This window comes from Pipistrellus kuhlii, unplaced genomic scaffold (genome assembly GCF_014108245.1).
Source record: "Pipistrellus kuhlii isolate mPipKuh1 unplaced genomic scaffold, mPipKuh1.p scaffold_m20_p_10, whole genome shotgun sequence".
Taxonomy (NCBI): domain Eukaryota; kingdom Metazoa; phylum Chordata; class Mammalia; order Chiroptera; family Vespertilionidae; genus Pipistrellus; species Pipistrellus kuhlii.
Genome location: NW_023425405.1, coordinates 29,569,855 through 29,596,893, shown reverse-complemented (window position 1 = coordinate 29,596,893; position 27,039 = coordinate 29,569,855). Strand labels below are relative to the sequence as shown.

Here is a 27,039-nt window from a genome sequence, read left to right as displayed (position 1 = left end):
TCCTCCCTCCCTCCCTCCCTCCCGCCCGGCCAGGCCCCGCGGGCGCAGAAGACAAAGAAGGCTGCCCGCGAGCCGGGGCCCACCTTCACCTGCAGCGGCTGCCGAAACCACGGGCTCCAAGATGGTTTGCGGAGGCTTCGCGTGTTCCAAGAACTGCCTGTGCGCCCTCAACCTGCTCTACACCGTGAGTGTCCCCGAGCCCCTGGCTGCCGGCTGGGAGTGGGGAGGGGGCTGGCACCTGCTGGGCCCGGGCTCCTGGGCTCCCTTAGCCTGGCCCGCGGCTCCCTGCCTGCACCCCACGCCCCCTTCCCGGCTTCTCCTCCCCCCCCCCCCCCACGCCCTGCGCGCCCCGGGCCTCGCCCGCCGTCACCCCCTCCCCGAAGGCGGCCGCCGGGAGCCGACGCTCGTCGCAGTCTCTTCTGCTCCCTGAGGGTGCAGCCGCCTCTTTGTGGCTCGCCGGCCGGGTCCCTGCCGTACCGCTCCACCCCGTCTCTTTCTCCCTCCCCTCCTCCTTGCCTTGCATTTATTTGGCCAGACCTTGCCTGGCGCTGACCCTTCCAAAGCCATCTGGGGCCGGTGAGGAGGCGGGAGCGTGGGCTCGGGTTCGAGGGCCCTAGAGAAGCCCCTGGGAAGATCTGGATTCCTGGATCTCCTGGGTTCTAGCGCCTGACTCGCCAGCATATCCAGTTGTGTAAATGTAGGAAGACCCTTTTGGTCTGTTAGCTTATGGATTTAAACAATGCCCCTAGCCTGGCATGGTTTTGCAAAATAACGTGATGATCTCTTTGCAGAAATGGTCATCATTGTGGGCTCAAATAAATGCTTATAAATTATTTAAAAAAAAATAACGTGATCTGCCACTGACAGGGTGGCCCGCGGACTCTGCGCATCTAGGTGAGCGCTCCGTGCCCCTGGGGTTTCCATCCAGGCCACACTGGAGGCTCGCAGGATATCCGCAGCTTCCGAAGTTTGTTTTGTGTTTACATAAAGGGATGTCTTTTTTTTTTTTTTTTTGTGGTGCGGGGAGGCGGTTTTGCTCCCACTGGATGCTTTTTCCATATGTCTCTCCTCCTATCAATATCCGAACTCCATTTTAAACGACATCGTTCGAGAAAAATACATGAGCCTCCACCCAAGTCGTTCCCTCTCCCTGCCAACCAGCTTGGGCCTTTGGGTTTTCAGGCTGCAAGCCTCTCTCTTTCTGTGGTTTCTGAGCTCAGTTCTGGGAGAGCAGGTTTCCGCTGATCGACTGCGTGCCACGGTCCCAGGCCTGACACAGGAGGTTTTAGTTCACCCTACAGACATCCACGCCAGGCAAGGGGCATTGCTTCAATCCATGAGATCACAGAACAGAAGGGTCTCCATACGTGTTTGCATGGCTGGTAAGCTGGCGAGTGAGGCCTTGGAATCCGGATCTCCCCCAACAGGCTTCTCTCTCCCAGAGGGGAGATGACTTCCTCTGCTGTCATCATCCCTCCATCACAGAGGCTTGCTTCCTTCTCTGAATACACCTGGCCTTTTGCAGCCCCCGCCCTGAAAGCAAACCCAGCTCCCCTGCCATGGCGGTGAGCTAGGCCATCTGGGCAGGCTTAGGTTACGTCTTCGGCATGAAGAGGCTGCCCTGTGGTCACCCATAGGAGTGGGAGGCTGGGTCAGTTTACCGGTCCTGGCCCTTTGTAGGTGAAAGGGACTGCAACGCTTTGAAGGCAGGACAGAAGCTGGAATAAAAGATGCTTTTTTTCTGGTTAGTTAGGAACCTGATCAACATGGTCACTAATGGTCGATGAGGGGAAAACAATTCTCCAACACCTCACATGGTACAGCTCCTTGTAACTGGAGACCCATGGCAGGTTTCAGATTAAAATCCACCTTTGTCTTACCTGAAGCATGCTTATCGCGCTGATTATTTATTGAGCAAATGCTGACCAGTTCTCCAGGTATTTTCTTTCATTCGCGTGAATGGTCTGCTTCGAACTTCAGATTCATCGTTTTGTGCCCTGACCTCTGCCACTGCCCTCTCCCCTCTCCCTAATGATTTAGTCACCTGTTCCCCAGACACTTAACCTTATAGTGTCTGCTGATAACAAGAAGGTCTACTTTGCATATTACTTGACTGAGATGTCTGTATATAATGTGTAATATGTACATTTTTAAATCTAATCTTACTGTTTTCAAATTATATTATTTCTACTCGACTTTACCGTGTATCAGGAAAACAAGGAGAAAGGTAATTCTAAAGGAACATAGTAAGACTTTTATACCTACTCTTAATTATGAAAGTGTCTTCTGTTGATTTCAATAGCTATGCAGTAAAACTTAATTAATTGGGAATTCACAGGACTATAAAAATGGTTAGCCCTTTTAAGTTCTAGGCTTTGTAGAATAAAGGATCTTTCTTTAAATGAATCAGTGTCTATTTCTTAATACACCATGGAAAGCTAAAATAACTTCAGCAGTTTAGGTTGAGGATGAATGAAAAGTAATAGTTGGACCAGGTCTTAAATAGATGCAGAAAGTGTACCAGGGCTATTATTTATATTCTGGCTTTTCCCTGGTATCTCCCTCCACATTTTATGAAGACTTGAGAGACATGCTTTTTTTTTTTTTTTTTTTTTTTTAAGGCAAGAACAGGAGAACCCTTAGGTAGCTTCCGATCCCACCTGAGTCACCATCTCTAACATATGCTCAGAAATGCAGGCCCGGGCCTGAAGTCATTCCTAAAGCTGTTTAATAAAATCAGCATTGCATAAGGAGTGGCAGGGTAAAGGCCACGGTCTGCTCTGTCATCTCTCTCGTGCTGAAGATTTTCTTGAGGAACTTAGGACTCTACCAGCCAAACTGTCCTTGTGCTCAGATGGCCTGCTAATAAGCCTGAGCTTAGAGCAGAAATTCCGATCAGTTCAGAAAGCATGCCGCTAAAATAGGTTGGAAGGAACATTCCCCACATGTGTCATGGACATTCGATCCCTAGACAAAGGTGCATGTTGTCCTTTGGTTATGGTTTGGTTGTTTTAATTAATAGGATCCTTAGTACTGAGTGACTGTAGATATAGTAATATAAACAGATTATAAGTATGGGAAGAAAGGAAGAAGCTAGTCTCATTGTGCTCCTTCATGAGAAAGAGAAGGTCTTGCTTTAGAATGTTCACATTTAAAGAAACTGAGCCCTTTGCCTGTTTGGCTCAGTGGATAGAGCATCCACCTATGGACTGAAGGGTCCTGGGTTCAATTCCAGTCAAGGGCCTTTGCATGGGTTATGGCCTCGATCTTCGGTAGGGGACGTGCAGGATTCTCTCTCATCGATGTTTCTCTCTCTCTCCCTCTCCCTTCCTCTCTGAAATAAATAAAAAGAGTTTCTAAAACATAAAGAAACCTAAAGTTTCTTCTTGAGTACCTATTATGTGGTAAGCACTGTTCTTAGTCAGGGAACACAACAGTGACCCAAAAGCAATATACTTTTATTAAGTCTTTTTTTATTTGCTATATTTCCTACGTATGATTTTAAAAGTTTTATTCAGTCAATAAACATTTGTCTACGAGGTGCTGAAAACTGTGGGAAATGATAAACATACGTAGGCAAATACGTATCCATTCTGTGAACACAGATCTAGTTGAGATTCATAGAGTGGGAAAATTAAATGCTGTAGATGGGAAGAACTGCCTTCAGGTGAGATCTTGAGGGTTAGAGAAATTAGGGGAGTGAAGGTCTGATTGAATTGGGAAATGTGGACATTGCATGGGTCTTTTTTACAGAGCGTTGGATAGAAATACAAATTAAAATTACTTTGGGAAAATGGTTTATTTTATCTTTAATAGTTTAAAAAATAATTTTGATTGAAGGCATTTTGGCAAAAGTGAAAAATAACCTTTAAAATGTTATACTAGTAACTTGTGGGGAATTTTAGGAAATATGAGATAAATGATGTATTACAATATGTATAACATTTTGAAGATTTATAATATATATCTTTGTGCTTCTTAAGCAGAGTAAAGACTTTTACGAATTGCACTGTTGAGATTATATGTAGTTGAGATTATATGTAGATTATATATGTAGTTTTAATTAAGAATGTAAGGAACAGAAAATAAGTTAAAATGTAGTCTTAACATGAAAAAAGCAACTTCAAAAGTTTCATTTTTGTGTCTTTTTCTATAATCATTCTTCTAAAAATTCTCCAAGTTTATTTCTATTGATTTTTTTGTTGCGATTTTTCCTTATGACTTCAAGTGCTTTAATAAAAATTCCTCCCCAAAAATAAAATAACATTTCCATGCAGCACCAAAAATTATACTGATTTCTGTTTCTCCCAAGATACACATTATAAAATGGATAAACATACCATCTTTACCAGATAAAAATGTATTTATCTATGCAATTTATGGGAAGAAAAAGCACTAGATTCAGGAAGAAAACTCAAGTTTGAACACTAACTGTACAACTTGTTGGAATGTAACCTTGGGCAAACAGTTTAGTTGAGCTTCAGGTTTTTTTGTTCATTTATGAACTGGTGATATTTTTTACTCTTCCTTTATGGGGTTATAGTGAAGTTAAAATGAGAGGTGGTTGTATTACAGAAAAGAAAAATTAAATTGTTTTAAGTGGAAAAATTGAATTGCCTTAAATTTCTGAATTATAAACTTGCATATATTATTATGAAGAAATTTTCAAACTAACAACCTAGTGGTGTTAACTGATGCAGGCACTAAGCAAGCAAGAGTTTATAGCTCAAAATAGTAATAATCTTGTTGGATATTTTAGTGTGTGGTTAGGTTTATATTTTTTTCTCTCTGCCCTTGTTCAAGCTACTGGATGAGTTAAAAATACTGAAGTGGTTGCTGAATATTTACTTGCATTTTGAATTTAAAAATGAGCCATTATTTACAGAACCTGGAATTTTCACATGATGCTGTTGTGCTGATATTTATAGTCTGCCTTTGAGCCATTTAATGTTTGTCAAGTTTCCCAGCTTTGGATTTTAAAACACAATAACAAAAATGTGCCACTTATGTCATTTCTCACTTGAAATGAGATTATCGACTTTCACAAAATTTAGCTACATAATTGAGAGGTATTTACAAAGAAAGTTACTTTTGGGGAAAAAAATGTATTTCAGCCTATATTTGAAAAGTGAGATTTGAATATTTCAGTGGCTTAATTTTACATACAGTTTTAGGTGGTTTAAAAGTGGGCCATCATCACTTCACATACATTTGAATTATTGGTAAGAATAGACCAAGCCAAGTTTCTTTTACTTTTTTTTTTATTTTTTTTAAATCACATATTACCTGAATTCATCCTCTGGACTGTCTTACCATACTAAAATGAGTAACCCAACCCCACTTGTAATAATGGATGAAACCCTTGGAAAATAACCCCAGATTATTTTTAAAAAATATATTTTATTGATTTTTTACAGAGAGGAAGGGAGAGAGATAGAGAGCTAGAAATGTCAATGAGAGAGAAACACCGACCAGCTGCCTCCTGCACACCCCCTACTGGGGATGTGCCAGCAACCAATGTACATGCCCTTGACCGGAATCGAACCTGGGACCCTTCAGTCCGCAGACCGACGCTCTACCACTGAGCCAAACCGATTTCGGCTAACCCCAGATTCTTTAACATGCCACGCATGATCTGTCACCATCTGCTCCTCCCATCTGCATCCTTTTATAGATTTCACCCACAGAGAAGTGCCCAAATATTTTGCCCTTTCTTGACTTTCTGTCTCTGCTGATCTTCTGACACCCTGTAATGCTTGCTCTGTCTTTGTGAAGTTACTCAAACTGAGCCTTTTCTTTCTTTAGTCAGATGAATTGTTTCCTTAAATTTTCACTTGAGAATCTTAATACTTGAATGCCACCCTAAATAGTTCAAACAGAATTCAGGCAGAGGGGAAGAGCATGCGATTTTTAAAAAGTAAATTATCTAGCTATCTTTCCCTCTCTCTATATCTTTCTAGCTACATACATGACAGTGCAGGCAGAGAGCCCATAATGTAAGACTTTGTCTTACTTTGGCTTTGCCATTGGCCCTGCCAATGCTCCATATTGTAGATAGCTGTGTGCTTGCTTTTTCCCAACTAGACCACGAACCTTTTGTTGGCTGACATTATAGCTTCCTGTTTGTTGCATCTTTCAGTGAGCAGCATTTTTTAACAAATACGTTCTTATTGATTTTTAGGAAGAGAGAGGAAGGAAGAGGGAAAGAGATACACACATCAGTGTGAGAGAGAAACATCGATTGGCTCTCTCTCGAGTGCTCCCCTACTGTGGATGAGCCAGCAACCTGGGCATGTGCCCTGACCGGGATTTGAACCATGGGAGGACACTCACCAGCTGAGCTACACTGGCCAGGGCACACTTTTTTTTTTGTTGTTGTTGTTTGTTTGTTTTTAAAACACAGAACCTATACTCTCTAATTATTTCCTGAGTTGAATTTGCAGAATTGGTTGCCCCCTTTCACCAGAGACCAAGCATACCTCATGGTGTATAAAAATGATAACTTGATCAAAATTAAATGTAGAAAACAGCCAAATATTTAAAACATGAAAGTTATCATTGGGTTGAAAATAGTAAAATGTACTATTACCTTTATGTACTTATAGAATCTAATATGTTTTTTGAACTACTCTTTTTTTGTTTTTTAAATTGTTGGCCAACCTTCTAAATATTTCTGAGGTTTTCCTGAAACTTTTTCTAATTTCCTATAAAATTGTACTAAATTATAGTTAGGTAAGGCTTTTAATATTATTAGTCTATTGTATTATTATTAGTCTAATATAAATGTATTATCAGGTGAAATCAAGTCATTTTCTTTTATTCATTCTCATAATAAATAGTGATTGGGCATCAACAGCAGTGAACAAAACCAAAATCAAACATCCTGCCTTCATGAATCTTATATTTACGGGTGGATATGGATGTAACCAAATGAGTAAATACATTATATATCATTGTAGAAGGTAAAAACTTGCTATGAATTAAAATGGAGTTAAAAGAATGAAGAGTGGTGGGGTGAGTAGGGGAGGATAAGTACATAATTTTATATATTAAGGTCAGGATTAGCCTGTTTGAATCAAAGACTTGAAGGAAATGGGGGCAAGTATTTAAGGCCGAAGGTCTGGCCTTTGGAAGGAGCCTGGAGTATTCATGGTTTATGCTAGGGGCAGAAAGGAGTGTGCCTGGGACAGAGTGAGCAGGTGGAGGAGTTATAGGAAATGAGTCAGAAGTTCTGAGACCGAGAGTATGAAGCGTCTTCCAAGCATTAGAAGGACTTTGTGCTTTTACACCAAGTGAAACTGTGTGTTTGGACCTGATTTTCATTTAACAGATTGTCTGATTAGTGAATTGAGAATAGCTTATAGATGGCAAAAATGGAAGCAGTGATATCACAGGTATAGCTATTGAAGCAGTTTAGGCAAGAGGTGACAGTGGCCTGGACCAGTATGAAAGCAATGGAAGTAAGAGAAATAGTCAGATTTGGGGTATATTTTGAAGGCGGTGTCAACATAATTTCCAGATGGATGGGAATGGGGTATGAGAGAAAGAGACAAGTCACAGATTACCCATCATTTATGGCCTAAGCAACTGGCAGGATAGATCTGCTGTTAATGGGAATGTACAAGACTGTGGGTGGAGCAGGTTTTGGGAGGAAAATTAGGGGTTCACTATTTGATGGGATGCCGATCAGATACCCAAGTGGAGATCTCAAGTAGCAGTTAGACTAACACCAATGGATTTCACAGGAGAGAAATAGCTGGAGGTTTAAATTCATGAAGCCATTAGCATTAAGAATGAGGTCAGAGTTGAGACTAACTGAAATCAACAAGTTAGGATAGATGGAGAAGGGCACTGGTCCATGGATTGGACCAAGGATGCTCTTACAATGAAAGCTTTGGGAGACGAGGAGGCAGCAAAGGAGTGTGAGCAGGAATAGCCGGTCAGGCAGGAGGAAAACCTGGTAGAGTTTGATGTCCTAGAAGCCAAGGGCAAATTGTTTTAAGGAGACAGAATTGAACATCTGTGTCAAATGCCACTAAGTATTTAGATGAGGACTAAAACGTGATACTTGAATTGATCAATGAAGTGGTCATTATTAAAAAGGGCAATTATTGCCGAAACTGGTTTGGCTCAGCGGATAGAGTATCGGCCTGCAGACTGAAGGATCCCGGGTTCGATTCCGGTCAAGGGCATGTACCTTGGTTGTGGGCACATCCCCTGCAGGGGGTGTGCAAGAGGCAGCTGGTTGATGATTCTCTCTCGTTAATGTTTCTCTCTATCCCTCTCTCTTCCTCTGTAAAAAATCAATAAAATATATTTAAAAATAAAAAGGGCAATTATCCTTTTATTTTTCAGGTTAGAAGCCCAGCGCATGAAATTTGTGCACAGGGGCACAAGGAGGGGGTGGTGTCCTTCAGCCCAGCTTGCACCCTCTTCAATCTGGGACCCCTCGAGGGATGTCTTACTGCCCTCTCACAATCCAGGACTGCTGGCTCCCAACTACTCGCTTGCCTGCCTTCCTGATTGCCCCTAACCGCTTCTGTCTGCCAGCCTGATCACCTCCTAACCACTCTGCTGCCAGCCTGATTGATGTCTAACTGCTTCCTCTGCCAGCCTGGTCACCCCTAACTGCCCTCCCCTGCAGGGTTGATCGCCTCCAACTGCCCTCCCTTGCAGACCTGGTCCCTCCCAACTGCCCTCCCCTGCTGGCCATCTTGTGGTGGCCATCTTGTGTCCACATGGGGGCATGATCTTTGACCATGTGGGGGCAGCCATCTTATATGTTGGAATGATGATCAATCTGCATATTACTCTTTTATTAGATAGAATTATAGAATATTTATATACCCTTCAAGAATAAAGATCTGCTTTCCTGAGTGCCCAGCACATGGCTTGCATATGATTGGCATTTAGTTAACTGAACGAAGGAATCACTGCAGGGCTCTTCTGCCCACAACTCCACTTCCTGTTGCCCAGAAGGGAGGGATCGTGTTGGAAGTTCATTAGCAGCTGGTGGTTATCCTTGGAAACTAGTTATCCTTGGAAAATGACAAGTCAAGTTCCCTTACTTTTGATTCCTTTTATATAATTGCCTCTCAGCAGTTATTACTTACTATGTATTTTGTGCCTAAAAGCATAAAAGAGTCTGCTTGGCACAACAGAGAAAAATATGTGACTAAGGCCTCGTAGACTTCTGGTGTCATTTGAAGAAGGAAAATTAGGTGAAGAACTAAGGTCTTGGCACCAACACTAAATGTCTGGATATTTAGCAATATCTAGATTTATTTATAGAATTTTCAAATTTCCACCCAGATATTTGGCATTGTAGAAACACGTGCTTCATCACTGCTGACTTTTTCTTTAGTTTCCACATTAAGCAGAAGTTCAGAGGGGTAGGTCACTATTCAAGTATAATTCCTCATGGGGAATGTTGAACCTTAGAGAGGCAGATCGTCTGAGGCCTTTGCTTTCTTTTTTGTAAGGTCTTTTATTTTAGAAAGGGAAAGTGGGGAGGGAGGGAGCGAGGGAGGGAAAGAGAGAGAGAGAGGGAGAGAGAGAGAGAGAGAGAGAGAAGAGAGAGAGAGAGAGAGAGAGAGAGATTGATTTTGAACCTGCAACCCTGGTATGTGCCCTGACCCGGAATCAAGCCTATGACCTTCCTGTGCACAGGACGACCCTCCGGTCAGGAATAGGGCCTTTGTTTTCTTTATACATGAGTGGATGCTTTTACATTTTGATGGTGTAATCCTTCTAAATATTATTCCTGTTTTATATTTCTTACCCTCCACGACCACCACCATGCTGACAAAGCATTTGTGAATCTTTTAACAACAGCATCAAGTTCAGGTTTTTCAAATGTTCCACGTCCCCTTTTATCCTCAGAGTCACTCACGTTCCCTGGTAGAATTTGGATGCTCAGAAGAAAAGAAAAAAAAAGTAGCTGTTGTAGAAAGAATCCCAGTCTTTTTTTGCATCTTGTTTTTGAAATGTAGCTATTCAATGAAAGAAGGAAAATCTTCGTATAAGTTCCGTAGAGAAAGAATAATCGGGAACAGCAGGAGACTGGATTTCTTCTCTGCAAATGTTGTATAGGTCAAGGAGTAAGCTTTTGCTGGTCCTTACCACATTGTGATTGATGCTACGAGTTCCTTTCTCCAGCAGTGTATTCTGAGTACCTTTTTCCGTGCCAGGCACTCAGCCAGGTGCTAAGACGATCAGGTCTACATGAGCCTTGATTGCATGGCACTTAAAGTGTAGAAGAATTCAAAGTATGGCTGGAGGTGGGAAAGTGACTCATGAATCACCTCAGAGGTAATCCAGACGCTTTACATTCTTGGATTTGTCAAGCTGGGATTTGGACTTTATGCTAAAATTAGAAACAGAAGATAGCCAGTGTGGATATGACCTGATCTTACGCTGGCTTTAGTAGGGGTGTCGAATCAATCAGAGAAGGGGCCAAAATCTAAAATCCAGCCTAAATCGCGGGCCGAATGGTTTACTGAACAGTCATATAAACTGTCATTGTGATGGAAACGCAGCGGAGTGCAGTGATGACAGCGCGGTGCGGGCCACATTGCAAGGCCTGGCGGGACGGATTTGGCCCGCGGGCCTTGTGTTTGACACATGTGCTTTAAGGAAAAGACCGTTAGAGAACAAGGGACAGATTTCAAATGTAAGTAATGGAAACCCAGCCATTGCTACTCAATACTAAGCTTTATGATTTTCATGGAGCAACATGTCCAAAGCAGGTGCACAAAATGAACCTGGTAGTTGATGCATAGAAAGGTTGTTTAGAGGACCTCGTTGATCTTTTACCCCAGGTCTAATAGGGAATAAATTCAAGAGATGCTATTCAAATGCATCTCAATCTGGTTGCAAAGAAAAAACAAACAAATAAAAAAACCCTACAATTTCTTAGGCAATGTAATATTGTCTTTAGTATTACACCTCAATGTTAAAAATTACTTAGCTGTATTGTTGGGCACTATGATATAATCCTACAGGGAGAAAAAATGCACCAAGCATAAAGTTTCCCACCATCGTGCCTCTGTGCCACTGGGCATGTCATTCTACTGCTATGATTTATCACCTCTAACATGACTAAGATCACTGGCTGTAGCTTTGTGCCTCTGTGTTCTGGGCTGTCTCAGGAGCCTTGACTGAGAATTGCTATGTCCTTCCCACTAGTGCCCTCTCTTTCTTCCCAATCACAATGTATCCATGTGTGTGTACCATGGTTTTGCCTCCACCTCCTTCTCTTAGGATTTGCTTGGTGGGTGAAGCAATGCCCCTTGTAGTAGATACTTTCATAATCTTGCTTTGGCATGATTATAATTCTTGTAATCTCTCCTTGAAAAGCTCTTTTCATGATTCACTTTTCTTTGTTTTAAAGGGAAAACAGGAAAGGTTGGCGCTTCCTGCTCATAAAAACATTGCTATCAACGAGTTAACAGGTCCATAATCTGTTTTTATCAGCATCTGTCTCAAGGGAAGGAAACTATTTGTCATGGGTCTAAATTTACTTTCTATTACAATTGTCTCATAAGGAAACTGTTGTTGTTGAACAAAAGATTCCTGCAGTTTCTGTGTCTACCAAGTTCCAGTGTGATAAACAGAGGCTTCTAAATTATACAGTTAGAATTAATTCCATTGGAAATTAACAATAGTTAGATCACTAGTTTGGGTGACTTTATTATAATCCCTTTCTCTTAAAAATTACAAACCAGCCATAACATAATTACCACTCCTCAGAAATAGTTTAATTATTATCTTTAAAGAGTTCCTTTATAGTAACAGTTAAAGAGGCTAATAATCAAACCTATTTAGTTGCCTATCATAAATCATCAGGTTTTACTTCTAACTTAAAAAGCAAATTATGACTACTCTGGGGATTTTTATTATAATGTGTTGAAATACCAGTCACATATAAGAAAATATTTATGTTGTTTTCTAAATTTTTTAAGTAAAAAAAACCTGATATATTTTGCAGGTTTATCAGAAAAATGATTAGCTCAAGTAAGCTTATGTTTGGACAGTTTCATAATTGTAGTAATAAATTCAAAATTTGTTGTGCATTGAACAGTTAAGGCTACCTTCTCTCCCACCTTACAACATGAGAATGTACATTTGTGTGTGTGTTTGTGTGTGCAGGTTGCTGGCGGGCGGGCGTGCGTGTGTGCTTGGGAATTGGATATGAGAAGGGGGGGTAGTGGTGTGGTACTTTGTTCCATACACAAGAGCACCCAAGTATGAGCTGCAGCTTTGCTTTCTGTCATAAACAAGTGGAGATGCAATGAAGTATTGCCTACTGACTTCAGGTGTATACCACCTTTTCAAAGCCTTTTCCCTAAATGGAGCACATTGTAGGAGAGAATGTGGATGGTACCTGGAGAAGCACAAGTAGGAATTAATGTGAAATATCTGACAGATGAGATCTTGATGTAACTAGCTGTGTTTGGGGAATAGTTAGAACATACTAGATAAGGAAAGCTGGACCAATTTTCAGAGGAAAGCAAAGCAGAAGAATGTAAAATTGGTTCTGTTAAATTTCCAAAGCTAGTTTTAATCAGGGAATATTTTATATGCACGGAAAATAATATGCACTTTCCATCCGATTTCCTGTTTTTGTCCCCTCAAAAGAAGTTACCATCCTGAAATCAATGTCTGCCATTTTCACACATATTTATATGTTTATGACAATTTGATCTATTAATTAACCACAAAGAATAGATATGGTATTGTTTGTGTTTGAAAATGTCTACATATATACATGCTTTATCAATATTTATACAATTTTTTCAGATCTTTTATGTTTGAAATTTATCAACTAAATGGAAATGGATCAAAATCATTTGTATTCTACTGTGATCATACCAGTTTATGAATTCCCTTGTCATGGTGTTGAGGTTTTCAATTTATTTACTATTACAAATAAGGCTGCAGAAATCCTGATATGTGTCTACTTCTCTTTTTCTTAAAAACTGATTTTGCTGAAAGCTTATCAATTTTTTCCTTTTTAAATGAAGCTTTATTTATCTTTCCTTACACATTTCTCTTCTTTCTGTTTTTTATTGGACTTGCTCTGTTGGACTTTTTTTTTCAGATCTGCATTTTTAAATATAGTTTTGCTCCACCCCCCCCCCCCAATGTTGTTTTTATTCCTTTTATCTTTTCTAGTGAGTTTAATTTTAGTCTTATTTATTTGGTTCTATTACCTCAAGTTCTTGGGAATGCTAATTCTTCTTTTGCATCTCTGTTAGATTTTTTTTTTCTTTGCGTTTTGTGATTTTTGATCTACAACAAAGTTTTCATTTTATTTTTTTCTTTGGGAATGGTATCAGGATTGGGATTCAGAAGCGCCCCTCCTGAGTCATTTTGGATTTGTTTCTGTGCATTTTTCTGTCCTAATTTCATGACAGCCTGCGATCAGCTTTTCTGTACAATGCTTGGCTTGAAGGTTGTTGCATGCCTGGGGGGTATACATTTAGACTCTAGACATGGGTGGTAGGCTTGGTGTTTCTCTCTTGCAGAAGGATTTTTTGCAGAGACTGAAAATCTTGATTCTCTTCCTGGGTGCAGTGGTGTGGTTTTTCTACAACCCCTTACCCTGGAAATGACAGCTTTCTGGGGGTCCTTCCTAGGTAAGGGTCTTAGTTCCACTTCCTGGTGCTGCCAGGTTTAAAACTCCAATCCTTCCCCTCTAAGGGACTGGAACTCCTTCCCCCCCTCTCCCAGGCCCCCCACAGCCCCAGTAGTTTGCTTCTAGTTCCGACTTTCAGTTCTCCCTTTCTGGCCTGTGTGAGTTTCTCACAGTTTCTCTGTGCTCAGCTATGTGTTTACATTAAATGTCACAGCCTTTCTCAATATCTTAAAGTATCTGTCGCAGGAAGGATTCTGTGATGACAATATGGGACCCACCTGATAATCCAGGATAAAATTCTCATGAAGCCACATCTTTTGTCATATATGATACTCTTTATTCTGTTGCTGTGTAAGGCAATAGTCACAGCGTGGATGGACATTTTCCAGCCTACTCCCTGCTCTTTTACCGTTCTAGTTATAACCTGTTCTAGTTATCTACATGCTTTTGGATTATTCTCTGAACTCTGACCCATCTTAAGAAAAATCTCTGACATCGCAATTATTTGTAGGGACTTGTAAGTTTTCATTTCCTCCTACACTGATTTCTAGAACAAGAGTCCACAAATTACAGCCCGCGGGCCATGTCCATTCCATTGGCTGTGATGGAATAACCCGCCAACTGGGAGAATGGTTGTACAGTTTTAAATGGTCGGAAAAAAATCGAGGGGAGAATATTTTCGTTACACATGAAAATTACATGCATTTACATTTCATGACTTCAAATGAAGTGTTCTTGGACCCTGCCCTGCTCATGTAGGTGGGCATTTTCTATTGCTACTTTCCCGAGACAGCTGAACGGTGGTGATCCACAAAGCCAGACGGTAAATCTCTGGTCCTTGATAGAGAAAGTTTCCAGCCTTGGTTCTCGTCGGGATGTCTTGTCTCTGGCTTTAGGGCACAGTGGACATCAACCATTGGTGCACGAATATTTAACTCGTGGTCAGAACTTCATTAAGATAGTAAGGATTTGGTATGAGTCCCAAAGGATTCTTTAGAACTATGGGGTTAGAAGACTTTTAGGTATCATATTATTCATGCTTCAGAACTTTTTGGCTCTAAGACTCAAATAAAGAAAGATAGAGTGATAGTGCCGCCCCTGCATTTAATTGAATTAAGACCTAGAGATCATATCTAGGACTTGAAGTTGGCATGTGTGCTGGTTAATTTTTACATGTCAATTTGGCTAGCCTGTGATGCTCAGATGTTTGTGTAAGCGCTAGTCTACATGTTGCTGAGATGGTATTTTTTAGATGTGATTAAGATTCACATCCAATTGATCTTAAGTAAAGCAAATTATCCTCCGTATTGGGGGCCTCATTCACAATATTAAAAAAAAAATGAAAGCATTAAGAACAAAGACGCAGGTTTCCTGAGGAAGAAGGAATCCTGTCTAAAGACTGTATCATAGAGATCCTACCTGCATTTCCAACCTGCCACCCTGCCCTATAGACTTCAGACTTGCAAGTCCTCACAATTGCACGAACCAAGTCCTTACAGTAAACCCCTCTCTGAATAAGTGTCCTGTTGGTTCTGGTTCTCTGGAGACCCTGACTGATAACCGCCAGGCACTTGATGTGTGGACCATCCTCGGTGTTTGGTTCGATGACGCAGTCAAGATGCTAAGCATAGGCATCTCTCTCCTCCCGGAGGTGAGGCCTATCCCTGCATCCTTTCTCCCTTCTTGCTTCACACCTCCTTCAGGCTCTGCCTTTTGCACCCCGTGAAAGGAAACATGCTATATGTGGATGCCACAGAGTCAGAAATAAATTCACTTGTGATGGGGCAGAGAGCGCTTTTTCTCAACCCAGGGTTGTTTGAAGTGCTGAGATTGGAGTAACATGATAAAAATGAGACAGAAGCCAATGGACCTGCTGACAAGAAGCCGTTGAGAATGTCCTGATCGGTTTGGCTCAGTGGATAGAGCATCAGCCTGTGGACTGAAAGGTCCCAGGTTCAATTCCAGTCAAGGGCATGTACCTTGGTTGTGGGCGCATCTCCAGTAGAGGGTGTGCAGGAGGCAACTGATCGATGTTTCTCTCTCATTGATATTTCTAACTGTCTATTCCTCTCCCTTTCTCTCTGTAAAAAAATAAAATATGAAAAAAAAAAGCTGTTGAGAAAATGAGAGGGACTATGCACATTTCTGGGTAGCAAAATTTGTGAGAATATTTTCCCGCCCCCTCTCCTTCTAAAGAGAAAAGCTTGCAGTGTGAACTAACTGCCCTGGAGGAGAAGCCCTGTACCCACATCACTGTGTCTGTCATGCTCTGGCAGTTACTTTCATTCTCAAGTTTTGCTTCTTTGTAATAAATGGATAAAGATACAAATATATGAGCTGTTTGTCAATATTTAGGAGTTTGACTTGTATCTCTACATGTGTGTGAAGTTATATATGCCAAGTCATTTGAAACGTGTATCTAATAAACTGTGATCACTTTGTATCAAAAATTACACATTTGAGTATGAAAAGACTCATTGGGATGAGTGGTGATTTATTTTTTTATTTTTAAAAGTTTTTATTGGGCCTTGAAATGGTGCTAAAACTATTACATTTTTATTCATTTTGATTTCTCTCAACTGGGTTTTATACTATCAGCTTATTCCAGGAAATGGTGGACTTTCCACTGAATTGAAGATCCTATCTCATTCCTGTTCCCTCACCCCCATGTTTCCCACAGATCTAAGCTATATCTTCCATCAGCTAATTATAATCTTCATGTGCACGCTATTAATTTACATGTTATTTTAAAGAAATAATTGTAACTGAGTTTTTTAGGGAATGACCGGTTTTTGAGGCATGTGTTCTTTCTCTTCACTTGGTTTAGTTTTATAATATACAAAGTGGGCAAAAGTAGGTTTACAGTTATTCATATGGAAAAAGACATGCAGGTTATGAAGACTATAATAGCTTTATTAGTTCAGAAGAATATCACGACGCAACTATAAATCTACTTTTGCCCACTCCTTTATAAATAAAATTATATATATATATATATATGTATGTGTATATATATATATATATATATATATATATATATATATATATATATATAAAAGCCTCACGCTGTAATGACCGTTCACCAGGAGGCTGCATGGGTGGTGAGGTGTGCGCAGGTGGGTGGGGACTTGGTGCTGTGTCCCCATAGGTGCCAGCAGGGGCTTGATGCTGCGTCCTCACGGGTGCTGGCTGGTCTGGGTCTTGCTTGATTTTGAGGCGCAAGTGGGTGGGCGGGGACTTAACTCTGGGTCTTGTGGTGCCGGTAGGGGTAGGACTGGACGCTGTCCCAGCAGACACAGGCCCAGACTCTAACAAGGAGGGAGGGAGGGAGGGAGAGAGAGAGAGAGAGAGAGAGAGAGCGCGCCAGATACTCACAATAGTAAAATATTTCCTCTAATTAATTCCCTTGTAATGTGCACGAATCTTGTGCACTGGGCCACTAGTTGGAATTTAAAATAATTTATACTCAGAATACCATTTTTACTCTGAATACATAAAGTTGCTTACATTCCTTTCCTCTGGAAAGTTCTAACGGTTTCTCTCCATACAGTGGGCCCTTGAATTTTGCAAGGGTTGGGGCACTGACCCCCAAACAGTTAAAAATATATGTATAAGTCTGACGCCCCTAGAACTAAACCACTAACAGCCTACTGTTGACCAGAAGCCTTACTGATAACATAAACAGTTGATTAACGCATATTTTGTATGTTATATGTATTATATATTGTATTCTTACAGCAAAGTAAGCTAGAGAAAAGAAAATGTTAACAAGAAAACAGTAAGGAAGAGAATGCATTACAGTACTGTAGATATTTATTGTGCAGAGTTTTCGTGTAAGTGGACCCACACAGTTCAAACCTCTGTTGCTCAAGGATCAAGTGCATATGAATTCTAGTAGAACAGATAATGGCACCTAAAGCATTTTATTTCAGCCAACAGCTCTGTGTGTGAGAAACCTTTGATTGTTCCCAGTGACCAGGTTCTGTGATAGGTTCAGGGGAGATAAATGAAAAGGTGGGAAGGTGGGGAGGAAAGAGAGCTTATTCTCAGGTTGCCTAGAGAAAAGTGGGATTGATTTAGTTTGTTAGGGAGTAAGTAGGAAGGCATTACAGAGAAAGGTGCAGTCCAACTGGAAAGATACATGATTGCAATGTGAAGAAATCAGTATGTTAGAATGAAATGTACTGGAGTCTAGAAGCTTTCTATGTGCTATTATTTCAAAAACTTAAGTAGAAATCAGTTAGTCATAGTATAAACCAGAGGACCTCTGAGGCTCCATACTATTGTAATTTTGTAGATTATTGTTAGTGTGTTTTTTTTTTGTTTTTTGTTTTTAAGCATGACTGAGGGTTGGTGCAATTGACTAACACAATGCTATCTACTGAGATCTTGTGTGTATTCTAGTGTTGAGTATTAACAATCATTTTTAAGATACACAGCGGTGCCTGAAAAAAATGTTCTTGGTATTATTATATAAAATTAATGCTGTTCTCTCTCTCTCCTCCTCCCTTTTTGTTTGCTTTTGCAGTTGGTTAGTCTGCTGCTCATCGGAATTGCTGCCTGGGGCATTGGCTTCGGGCTGATTTCCAGTCTCCGGGTGGTCGGCGTGGTCATTGCTGTGGGCATCTTCTTGTTCCTGATTGCCTTAGTGGGGCTGATCGGAGCTGTGAAACACCACCAGGTGTTGCTCTTTTTTGTATCCTTTCCTAAAAAGGGACTTTTACTCCAACTTGGTTTGTTCTTACTTTTTATCTATTATTCTTTCATCACTATGACTATTTAAAACTATCATTAGGAAATTGTCAAAAACTCCTAGCAAACCCTATATGCATTTGTCCGGCCAACCTTAGGAACATTTCTTAAGGTGAAATTATTGTGTATTTGCACATTTCCAGTCTTCTGAGCACATCATGAAGAATATATTTTGCAAGTTCATTATAGTTCTGTTTATGTATTGCAAGTTACGTTATACTGAACTAATTCAGTTACTTCTTAGCCTTTTTCCAACATATGAATATTTGGTTGAGAATTTTACAGTGATATATATGTTTACCTATTCCTATTTCCTATTTTATATACTATGTAAGTATTTTATTTTAATCTCAGTATAATTCTTATAGGTCAGCTTTTAGTTAAATCATTACCATTGCTGTCAATATTTTTCTATATGAACTTGTAACTACAGTGTATTATCAAAATAATAATAATTATAGGTATTTTATTTATACTTTCTAAGTGCCATTTGTTCTGCTTTCGGGCTGGATTCCTTCTGGTACATTCTAAAGCTGTCAGTACTTCTGTTTTATGTTGTTTTAACAGTGTTAAGAAATAACCTTAACTTTAATTCTCAGTACATGATCATTCTCTTATTGGTATTTATTGTTCAGTTTTCTGTATCGTGTGCGTGCTTAGCCCTGAACGAGGAGCAACAGGTAAGCAAAGACTTTTCCCATCTACTTTATTCTGCCACATAGTATGTGTAGGCAAAAGGGGGAAGGAGTAATTGGAAAATAATCTCTTCCTACACAGAATGCCATTGCACTCGATGTAGCTAAAATATTTTGTTCCTGATTACATCAGTCCATTGATTTTCAACCTTTTTCATCTCAGGGCACGCATAAACTAATTACTAAAATTATGTTGCACTCCAAAAAATATAACTTTTGCCTATCAGACAAAAAAAATAGGTGTACTTTTGATTCACTCACACCCGATGGATATTATTGTGTTGGCTCTTGTTATTTTTTTATTTGACAATTTAAGGGAAAAGAGGTCATTGTCACTGACTAAATAGTCAGGTATTTCATGTTTTGAAAATTCTTGGGACTTGCTAGTTGAGAATCACTGCATTAATGGGGCTGATTGGAACCCTTGAACTGTTGCTATATTTTTGCATCTTTTAAAAGCAGTTTGTCCCACTGGGTAAAAAAGCAATAATGCTAACAGATGTTCACCCATTCTTTCCTCACCATTATGCAATGAAACATTTACTCCACAATGCTTATGGTTTCATTCTACAATTAATCTTTTCAGAGTAATTTGTAGAAGCATATGGGTCTCAGTCTTGGGGCAATGGAAAATTTCTCTTTTTATACTCCGAAGATTATGCCTTTCAACCAACCGATCCTTTTAAATTGCATGTAAAATTTAAGAGTTTTTATTCTTGGGATAGCAACAGTGCCTTAATTATTGATGCAGATGGAAATATAACCCTTTGAAAAATTTTAATGATCTTCAAGAGAATATTTTAAGTCAAGGGTGGGGTACCTTTTTCTGCCCAAAGCCATTTAGATATTTATAGCATCTTTTGTGGGCCATACGAAATTATCAGCTTAAAAAGTAGCCTGCTCTATGTGGTCAAACATTTAATTAAGTCACCCCTAATGCCTTGGCAGGGCCAGACCAAATGATTTCTTGGGCCTTATACGGCCTACAGGCCGGAGGTTCCCCGCCCGTGTTTTAGGTACATGCAGTATTAAAAATGGCAGGCTGTAGATTGACACATTTTTTTTTTCCGGGGATGTATGTTCAATGCCTGTTCTAGGGTCAGCTTCTGGAAGTTGGTTGGAACAACACAGCAAGTGCCCGTGATGACATCCAGAGAAATTTGAACTGCTGTGGGTTCCGGAGTTTTAACGCAAATGAAACCTGTCTGGCCGTAAGTACAAAGCATAAAATATTTTTTTGGAGACATACTACATACATGTGAATAATGATGAGCATAGAAGAAATGAACTTCCTCATGCTGAATTGTATTTAAAAAATGCTTTGCATGTGCCTAAATTATATGCCACGTATCATCTGTCCTCAAACATCTACTTCTGTGATTACTGAATATTCTAGGGTCCTGCTAAACCTAATATTCTTTTAGGTCTTTGTCCCTAATTCCTTCTTAGTCACTTCCTCCTAGAACAGGGTGGGTGTGAAAGAGAAATAATAGCGAAGGTCAGAAGAGGCGTCTAAATAGCTTTGTTTGGAAAAATATCAGGGTGGTAGGAGGTCTATGCTAAATTGGACTTTTTAACTACTAACCATCCTCAGGGTGGAAGGCACATGGAACTATCTTTTTCCCCCTCCCATCTTCCCTATCACAACTCCCTGATTTTCTCTTTTTTGGGAGCTGAGCTAGTGATGGACCAATGAGAGCCGTCCTTCTGTACAGGCCAGCCCCAGTGCCAACCTGCTCCTGTACGGGGATGGACTTGGAGCTTGGCTCTCTTAGGACAGTCACCTGTGTTCCTATTTGGGTGAAACTCCTACTACCACCCCTCGGAGCCCCGAGCTTGATATGTCCTCAATGAGGTTTCTTTTTTAGGGATTATTCGTTTCTTATTGCTGGTAATACTTTGCCACAAATGCAGTGGCTTGAAACAACACCCACTTGTTACCTATGTTCCCCTCGGTCAGGAACCTGGGTGTGACGTCACTGAGTCCTCTGCTGGGTAGCCCATCAGGATGAAATCCCAGTGTCAGCTGGGGCTGCAGTCTCCTCTGAGGCTGGGGATCCTCTGCCAAGCTCAGGAGTTGGGGGTAGGAGTCAGATCCCGTCTTGTTTTTTGCCGGGTGCCTCTCCCCACCCAGAGGCTCCTCTCAGGTCCGACTATGCCGCCATCTCATAACGTGGTGGCATCGACGTCGGCATGGCGATCTCTCCGTTCTGTGAAGACAAAGACTTACGTAATGCAACGTAAACACGAACCTGACTATCCATAGTATTCAAAAATCCCATCCACACTCAAGAGGGCAATTCTTCAGGGCGTGGGCAGTGGGGCGGGGCATCTTAAGAGCCAAGGCCCCAAACGGGATGGAATTCTCCAGGCGGTAATTTGTTTCTGGGGGTGCAGTGTTTATCTGCTCTGTATAAAAGTTGCAACAAAAGTTCTTCTCTTTTCTTGGTCCAGAGCTGTATGAAAAGTGGCCACCCCTGCTCCACGTGTGCTCCGATCATCGGGAAATATGCGGGAGAGGTTTTGAGATTTGTCGGGGGCATTGGCCTGTTCTTCAGTTTTACAGAGGTACGTGCACATAGCTCAGTGGTTTCCCGTCTTTGTCATAGGGTTTCTTGTTGGATGTGGCATTTTACCTTAACACGGTCACTTAACCTGGCCAGTGTGGCGCAGCTGGTTGAGCTTAGTCCCATGTACCAACTAGTTTGAATCCTGGTCAAGGCACATGCTGGGGTTGTGAGCTTGATTCCCCAGGAGGAGCCAGCCAATCCATGTTTCTCTCTCCTCCTTTCCTTCTCTTTAAAATAAATAAAAACAAACAAGAAAACACAAACTTTAGTCATGAGAACTTACCACAGATAGAAAAACTGGAATGAGCACTCTCCACGTTCGCCACTAGCTCGATTCAAGCGTGGTTTCTTTCTTTATATCTGGAAATTATATTGAGATTTTTTTTTCTTTTTCTTTTGAGCAGCTCCATTTCTTTTCACCATATCACAAGACTTTCAGTTATGCCTGTTTTCTTTAAACTGGGCTGTTTTTTTCTTTTCTTTTCTTTTTTTTTTTTTTAAAGAACAGTTTTGGGGTCATAGCAAAATTGAGAGAAAGGTACAGAGGTTCCCCACATACCCCTTGCCCTATATATGCACAGCCTCCTCCATTATCACTATGACTCACCATTAGAGATACATTTGTTCCAGCGAATGAACCTGCAGTGACACGTCATAATCACCCAAAGTCCAGAGTTTATATTGGGGTTCACTCTGGATATACCTTCTGTGGGTTTGAACAAATGTATGACCCATTTCCATCATTATAGTATCACACAGAGTGTACCCACTGCTCTGTGCTCTGCCTGTGCGTCTCTCCTCCTGCTGTTTTTAAAAAATTAAACATTGTTACGAATATAAACTCAAGAGTCTCAGATTTCTGAAGTGTTGTTTCAGGAAAGCCTGTTCAATATTTTATATACCATGTCCTTTTGAAACCCAGCTAGAGATTTTAATAATTTATGTGACCTGATATATTCTGGATAATGAATATTTTATGGGCTCTGTCAGTTTAAACTTGTTTAAAAAAATTTTATTCAGTAATTCACTGAATCACGGATTCTCAGTTTGAAGGGATGAGGTTAACTGACAGATGATTTCCTATCAGAGGTGAAACAATGGTTTGACTCCAACTATTAATACCTGAAAATAAATTTAATCTACCAAAGTAGTATTGATTTAGAATCTGAAAAAAAAAAGATATGACCACTAGTACATGTTCTTTGTAGAAACTTTAGAAAATACAGAAAATTATGAAGATGAAAGATTAAATATATATCTACTAACCAAAATGACCTACTCAGAAAATAGTGAATATTTCTATTTTGACATATTTCCTTTCTGCCTTCCTATATCTATATGTAGCAGAATGAGTACAGGCTTATTCGTGCATACCCTACATTTCTATGTTATCAACAGCACTTTGGCAACTCGTGGTCTCTGGGTGTAGGTTCCAGAGTCAACTGAGTTCACCAGGAGGACAAGTCATGAGCGTGTTTGTTAGCTCAAAACCCTATCGATTCTAAATTAGATCTTTTTGCATTTTGGGTGTAGCCTACCTTCCAGGCTCTCTCCCTGGGGACTGTGGGAGGAGCTACTGGTTCAGCCCTGGGGCAGAGGAAGGGATTGGCCTGTTTCCTCACTTAAAGCTGAACTGGAGTAATTCAGTTCTGGTATAATATGGCTCCAGATTGTGAGTATTTTTACTCAATGGCTTTGTTTTCCCAAGGACCGGAGCTTACACAGTCGGCATATGTCCAAGGATGATAATAAGAATATTGAACAATCTCAAAATTCTAACCGGAAGGTCCCTGGGGGCCAGTGTTTCTGAGGCAGGGTCAGGGAAATGATGCCGGGGCAGGTTGGGAAGTGTCAGAGAAGTAGCTGTTTGACAACAGGGGGTGTAAGTATTGTCAGGGTTATAACAACCAGCATAGCTGAAATGTACCGCAGGTGAAACGTCACCAGGAGAACAGCCAGGAAACACATCAGATTCTCACATAAAACCACACACTCGATTAAGAGCATGGACTCCAGATTGGAACCCGGTTCTACCACTTAGGAGCTGTGTGACTCTTACCCACTGTGTAACCTCTCTGTGCCTCAGTTCCCCACTGGTAAAATGAGGAGAAGGATAGTGCCTGCCGTGTAGGGGTGTGGGGAGGATGGTGTGAATTTGTAAAGTGTGTGGAACAGAGCCTGTCACAAAGTACTCTCTGTGTTTAAGTAAATTCCTCCCTCCCCCCGCCCCCCCAGGTCATACAGACGTCACACCAGACATTCCACTTCCTTAAATTAGGCTTATTTTTTTTCCTTGATTCAGTTCATAAAGCATGGTTCCATAAGCCCTCACGTGTTGTAGCTATACACATTGACTGTCGTGAATTATACAGCAACTCAGCAATTATCGTTATGGAAAATGGAGAAAATGTGGCACTCACCCTAATTCTCCAGAAGTAGTTTAAGGAACTAATGAGTAGTTATGAAGTCAAATAAAATTTAGATTAAAAGTTGGCACAGATCAAAAGTGGGAAATATAATTTGAAATTCATTTTGTTCCCTTAAAAGTTTTTTGTCCCCCGCACCCCCCCCAAAAAAAATTTGTATTACTTTATTTTTTTTTAATTTTTTTAAAAATATATTTTATTGATTTTGTACAGAGAGAAAGGGAGAGAGATAGAGAGTCAGAAACATCGATGAGACAGAGTCATAGATCAGCTGCCTCTTGCACACCCCCCACCGGGGATATGCCAGCAACCAAGGCACATGCCCCCGACCGGAATCGAACCCGGGACCCGTCAGTCCCCAAGCCGACGCTCTATCCATTGAGCCAAACCGGTCCCAGCTGTATTACTTTAAATAAATCAACTTCAAGGTAGCAAACAGAACTAACACCTTTCTTAATTAAAAAAAAAAGATAAAGTTATATTGGTTAAGTCTTTAGTGAGACTGGTGTGGGACATGGCACAATAACAACTTACTTTCTAAAATTATTGCCTTCCCTTCCCTCACCCCCCGCCCCATCACCCTTGGAGAGGTAGAAATTATAACATATTAAAAAAATTATCTTTATTGTTGAAAGTTTTACAGATGTCTCCATCCCCTCCCCCCACTGACTACCTCTACCTCGCACCCCTCCCCCCACCTTCACAGCACTATTGTTTATGTTCCTGGGTTATTCATATATGCATGTAAATTCTTTGGTTAATCTATTTCTTTTTTTTTTTTTTTAATATATTTTATTGATTTTTTCAGAGAGGAGGAGAGAGGGATAGAGAGCTAGAAACGTCAATGAGAGAGAAACATCGACCAGCTGCCTCTTGCACACCCCCTACCGGGGATATGCCCGCAGGTTAATCTATTTCTATCCACCCCCTCTTCTCTCTGAGATTTGTCAGTTATGATCTGTGTAGGAAAATTTATATATTATATAGTTTTTTTGTTATTGTTTAATTGTTGCTGAGCCCAGTTTGTTTCTGAATTATCCAAATCTTTGATATTTTAGCTATTCAGAGAAGTTAATGTTTGTGTTAGCTTTTTATTGCTGCTCTCACTGATAAACACAGAGGTCGTAGCTTAAAGCAGCACACATTTATTATCTTACACTCCCGGAGGTCAAAAGCTTACAATGGAGATTTCTGGAGGCTCTAGGGGCGATCCTGCTCCTTTGCCTTTTCCAGCGTCTGAGGGGGGCCTTACACTCCTTGGCTCCTGGCCCCTTGCTCGGTCCTCAGAGCCAGCAAGGTAGCATCTTCCCTCCCTGACTCTGCGTACAGCTGCTTCTGAGATGTCATCACATCGCCTTTTCTCCATAGCTCTGATTTTATCCTTCCTGTCTCTCTCTAATAAGGGGCCTTGTGGTTACATCACTGAGCCCACCCGGTAATCTCATAATCTCAAGATCATTAACTCAGTCACTTCTGTAGAGTCCAAGTTACTACCTAAGGTGACATTTGCACGTTCTGGGGATTATGATCTGGACATCCTTGGAGGGCAATATCCCGACTACCACAGTGTTTATATTACTCTTCCTTAGGGCCTCTCTTTTGGATTACTGACTACATTTCTTTTTTTGGAGGGGAATGGGGGGGTGGGGAGGAATCTTCTGTTTTGAACAAATAATACTAAGTGCTTTAGAGGTTTTTGAATAAAAATACACAACAACTGTTACTTTCTTTTTCTCCCTTTCCCCCCCTTCTATTCCAGATTCTGGGTGTTTGGCTGACCTACAGATACAGGAACCAGAAAGATCCTCGTGCTAACCCTAGTGCATTCCTTTGATGAGAAAGCCAGGAAAACTCTTCACATTCTGATCTTGTTCACAGCTAACTTTAAGTTACGTTAATTTGCCTGTTTAAGGAAACAGTATCTGAAAAATTTCATTATTGACAGTGGATTTGTATATTTTTACTCTTCTGTCTCTCTGAATGTTTTTTCCGTTTCCATTGCTGAAAAACAAAAAGACACTTGTGGTCTCCTCTGAACCTCAGTGGTACCTGTAATCTACTGTATTCACAGTCTCTGGCACTGTCCACTGTGGCCTTTCTTAGCTTTTTTTATCTGCAGAAACACTTTGTATGGCACTACTGTGTTAATCATATTGTGATTCTCAGTATACGTCTGACTGGAGTAGCTCATTGTATGTAGCACTGTGCTGTGTAGATAGTTCCTATTGGGAAAAAAAAGAGTTCAAGTTTATTAAAGCCAGTAAGTATGAGATTCTATATGTTAAGTTCAGAATGGGAAATAAAATTCCCAAATTTTTTGTGTTTTTAGAAAGTATGTTTTGTGGTGAAAATTAACATAAAAGTGATAATGTAGTTCTAGTGATATGATTACACTAATGTATTCTAGAAGTAGCTATGTCTTTAGGAAAGCTTGGTTTAGTTTTTGAGTTTTACCGGTAAGTGTGAAGGAGAAATGGTCTCATGAATGCTCTAATGTGTAACATTTGCCTTCAGCCTCCAAAATGGAATGCGTTTGAGAAATTCAGAAGGTATATCTGTATAATCTTGATATTCTTTTATAGTAATTTGAAGTCCAAAAGACTGCATTTTTAAACAAGTTACTGTTATTGCTTCGGCCCACCGTAGCAAAAAGATGTTTGATTATCTACAAATTGTTAAATAAATTTTTCATGAAATTTTTCAGTATTGTAACAGCAGCTTGTCAAACCCAAGCATATTTCAATGTGACCTCCCATAATTTGAAATTGAAATAGTACTGTGGGTTCTGTATATTACATTAAAAAATTAAAGGAAGGTAACCTTTCTTCGTGTATGAGTGCTTGAATTAAAAGAAAGTAATGTGGCTATGCTTGTGGGATAGATCAGCATTGCCATGATCTGAAGGGCAAGGATTTGTGTGTGTCCTCCTTCTATATGAAATGGCTAAACAGAAAAAA

The 27,039-nt window shown here is 40.5% G+C and overlaps 1 protein-coding gene and 1 non-coding gene across 3 annotated transcripts; both read left to right on the top strand.

The window, feature by feature from the left end:
• On the top strand, nucleotides 1-26,906 carry TSPAN13 (tetraspanin 13). 2 transcript variants are annotated; one of them, XM_036429271.2, is made up of 6 exons: nucleotides 5-184; nucleotides 18,168-18,335; nucleotides 18,991-19,071; nucleotides 20,184-20,297; nucleotides 21,541-21,654; nucleotides 25,842-26,906. In XM_036429271.2, the coding sequence occupies exons 1-6, from the start codon at nucleotides 122-124 to the stop codon at nucleotides 25,914-25,916; spliced, it is 615 nt and encodes a 204-aa protein (XP_036285164.1). In that variant the 5' UTR covers nucleotides 5-121; the 3' UTR covers nucleotides 25,917-26,906. The 2 variants fall into 2 exon arrangements, with proteins under 2 accessions (XP_045434113.1, XP_036285164.1); XM_045578157.1 differs by lacking the exon at nucleotides 21,541-21,654 and having other exon boundaries at nucleotides 1-184.
• On the top strand, nucleotides 26,907-27,039 carry LOC118714625. Its single transcript, XR_004986630.1, has one exon. It is a non-coding gene; the product is annotated as a small nucleolar RNA SNORA29 (small nucleolar RNA).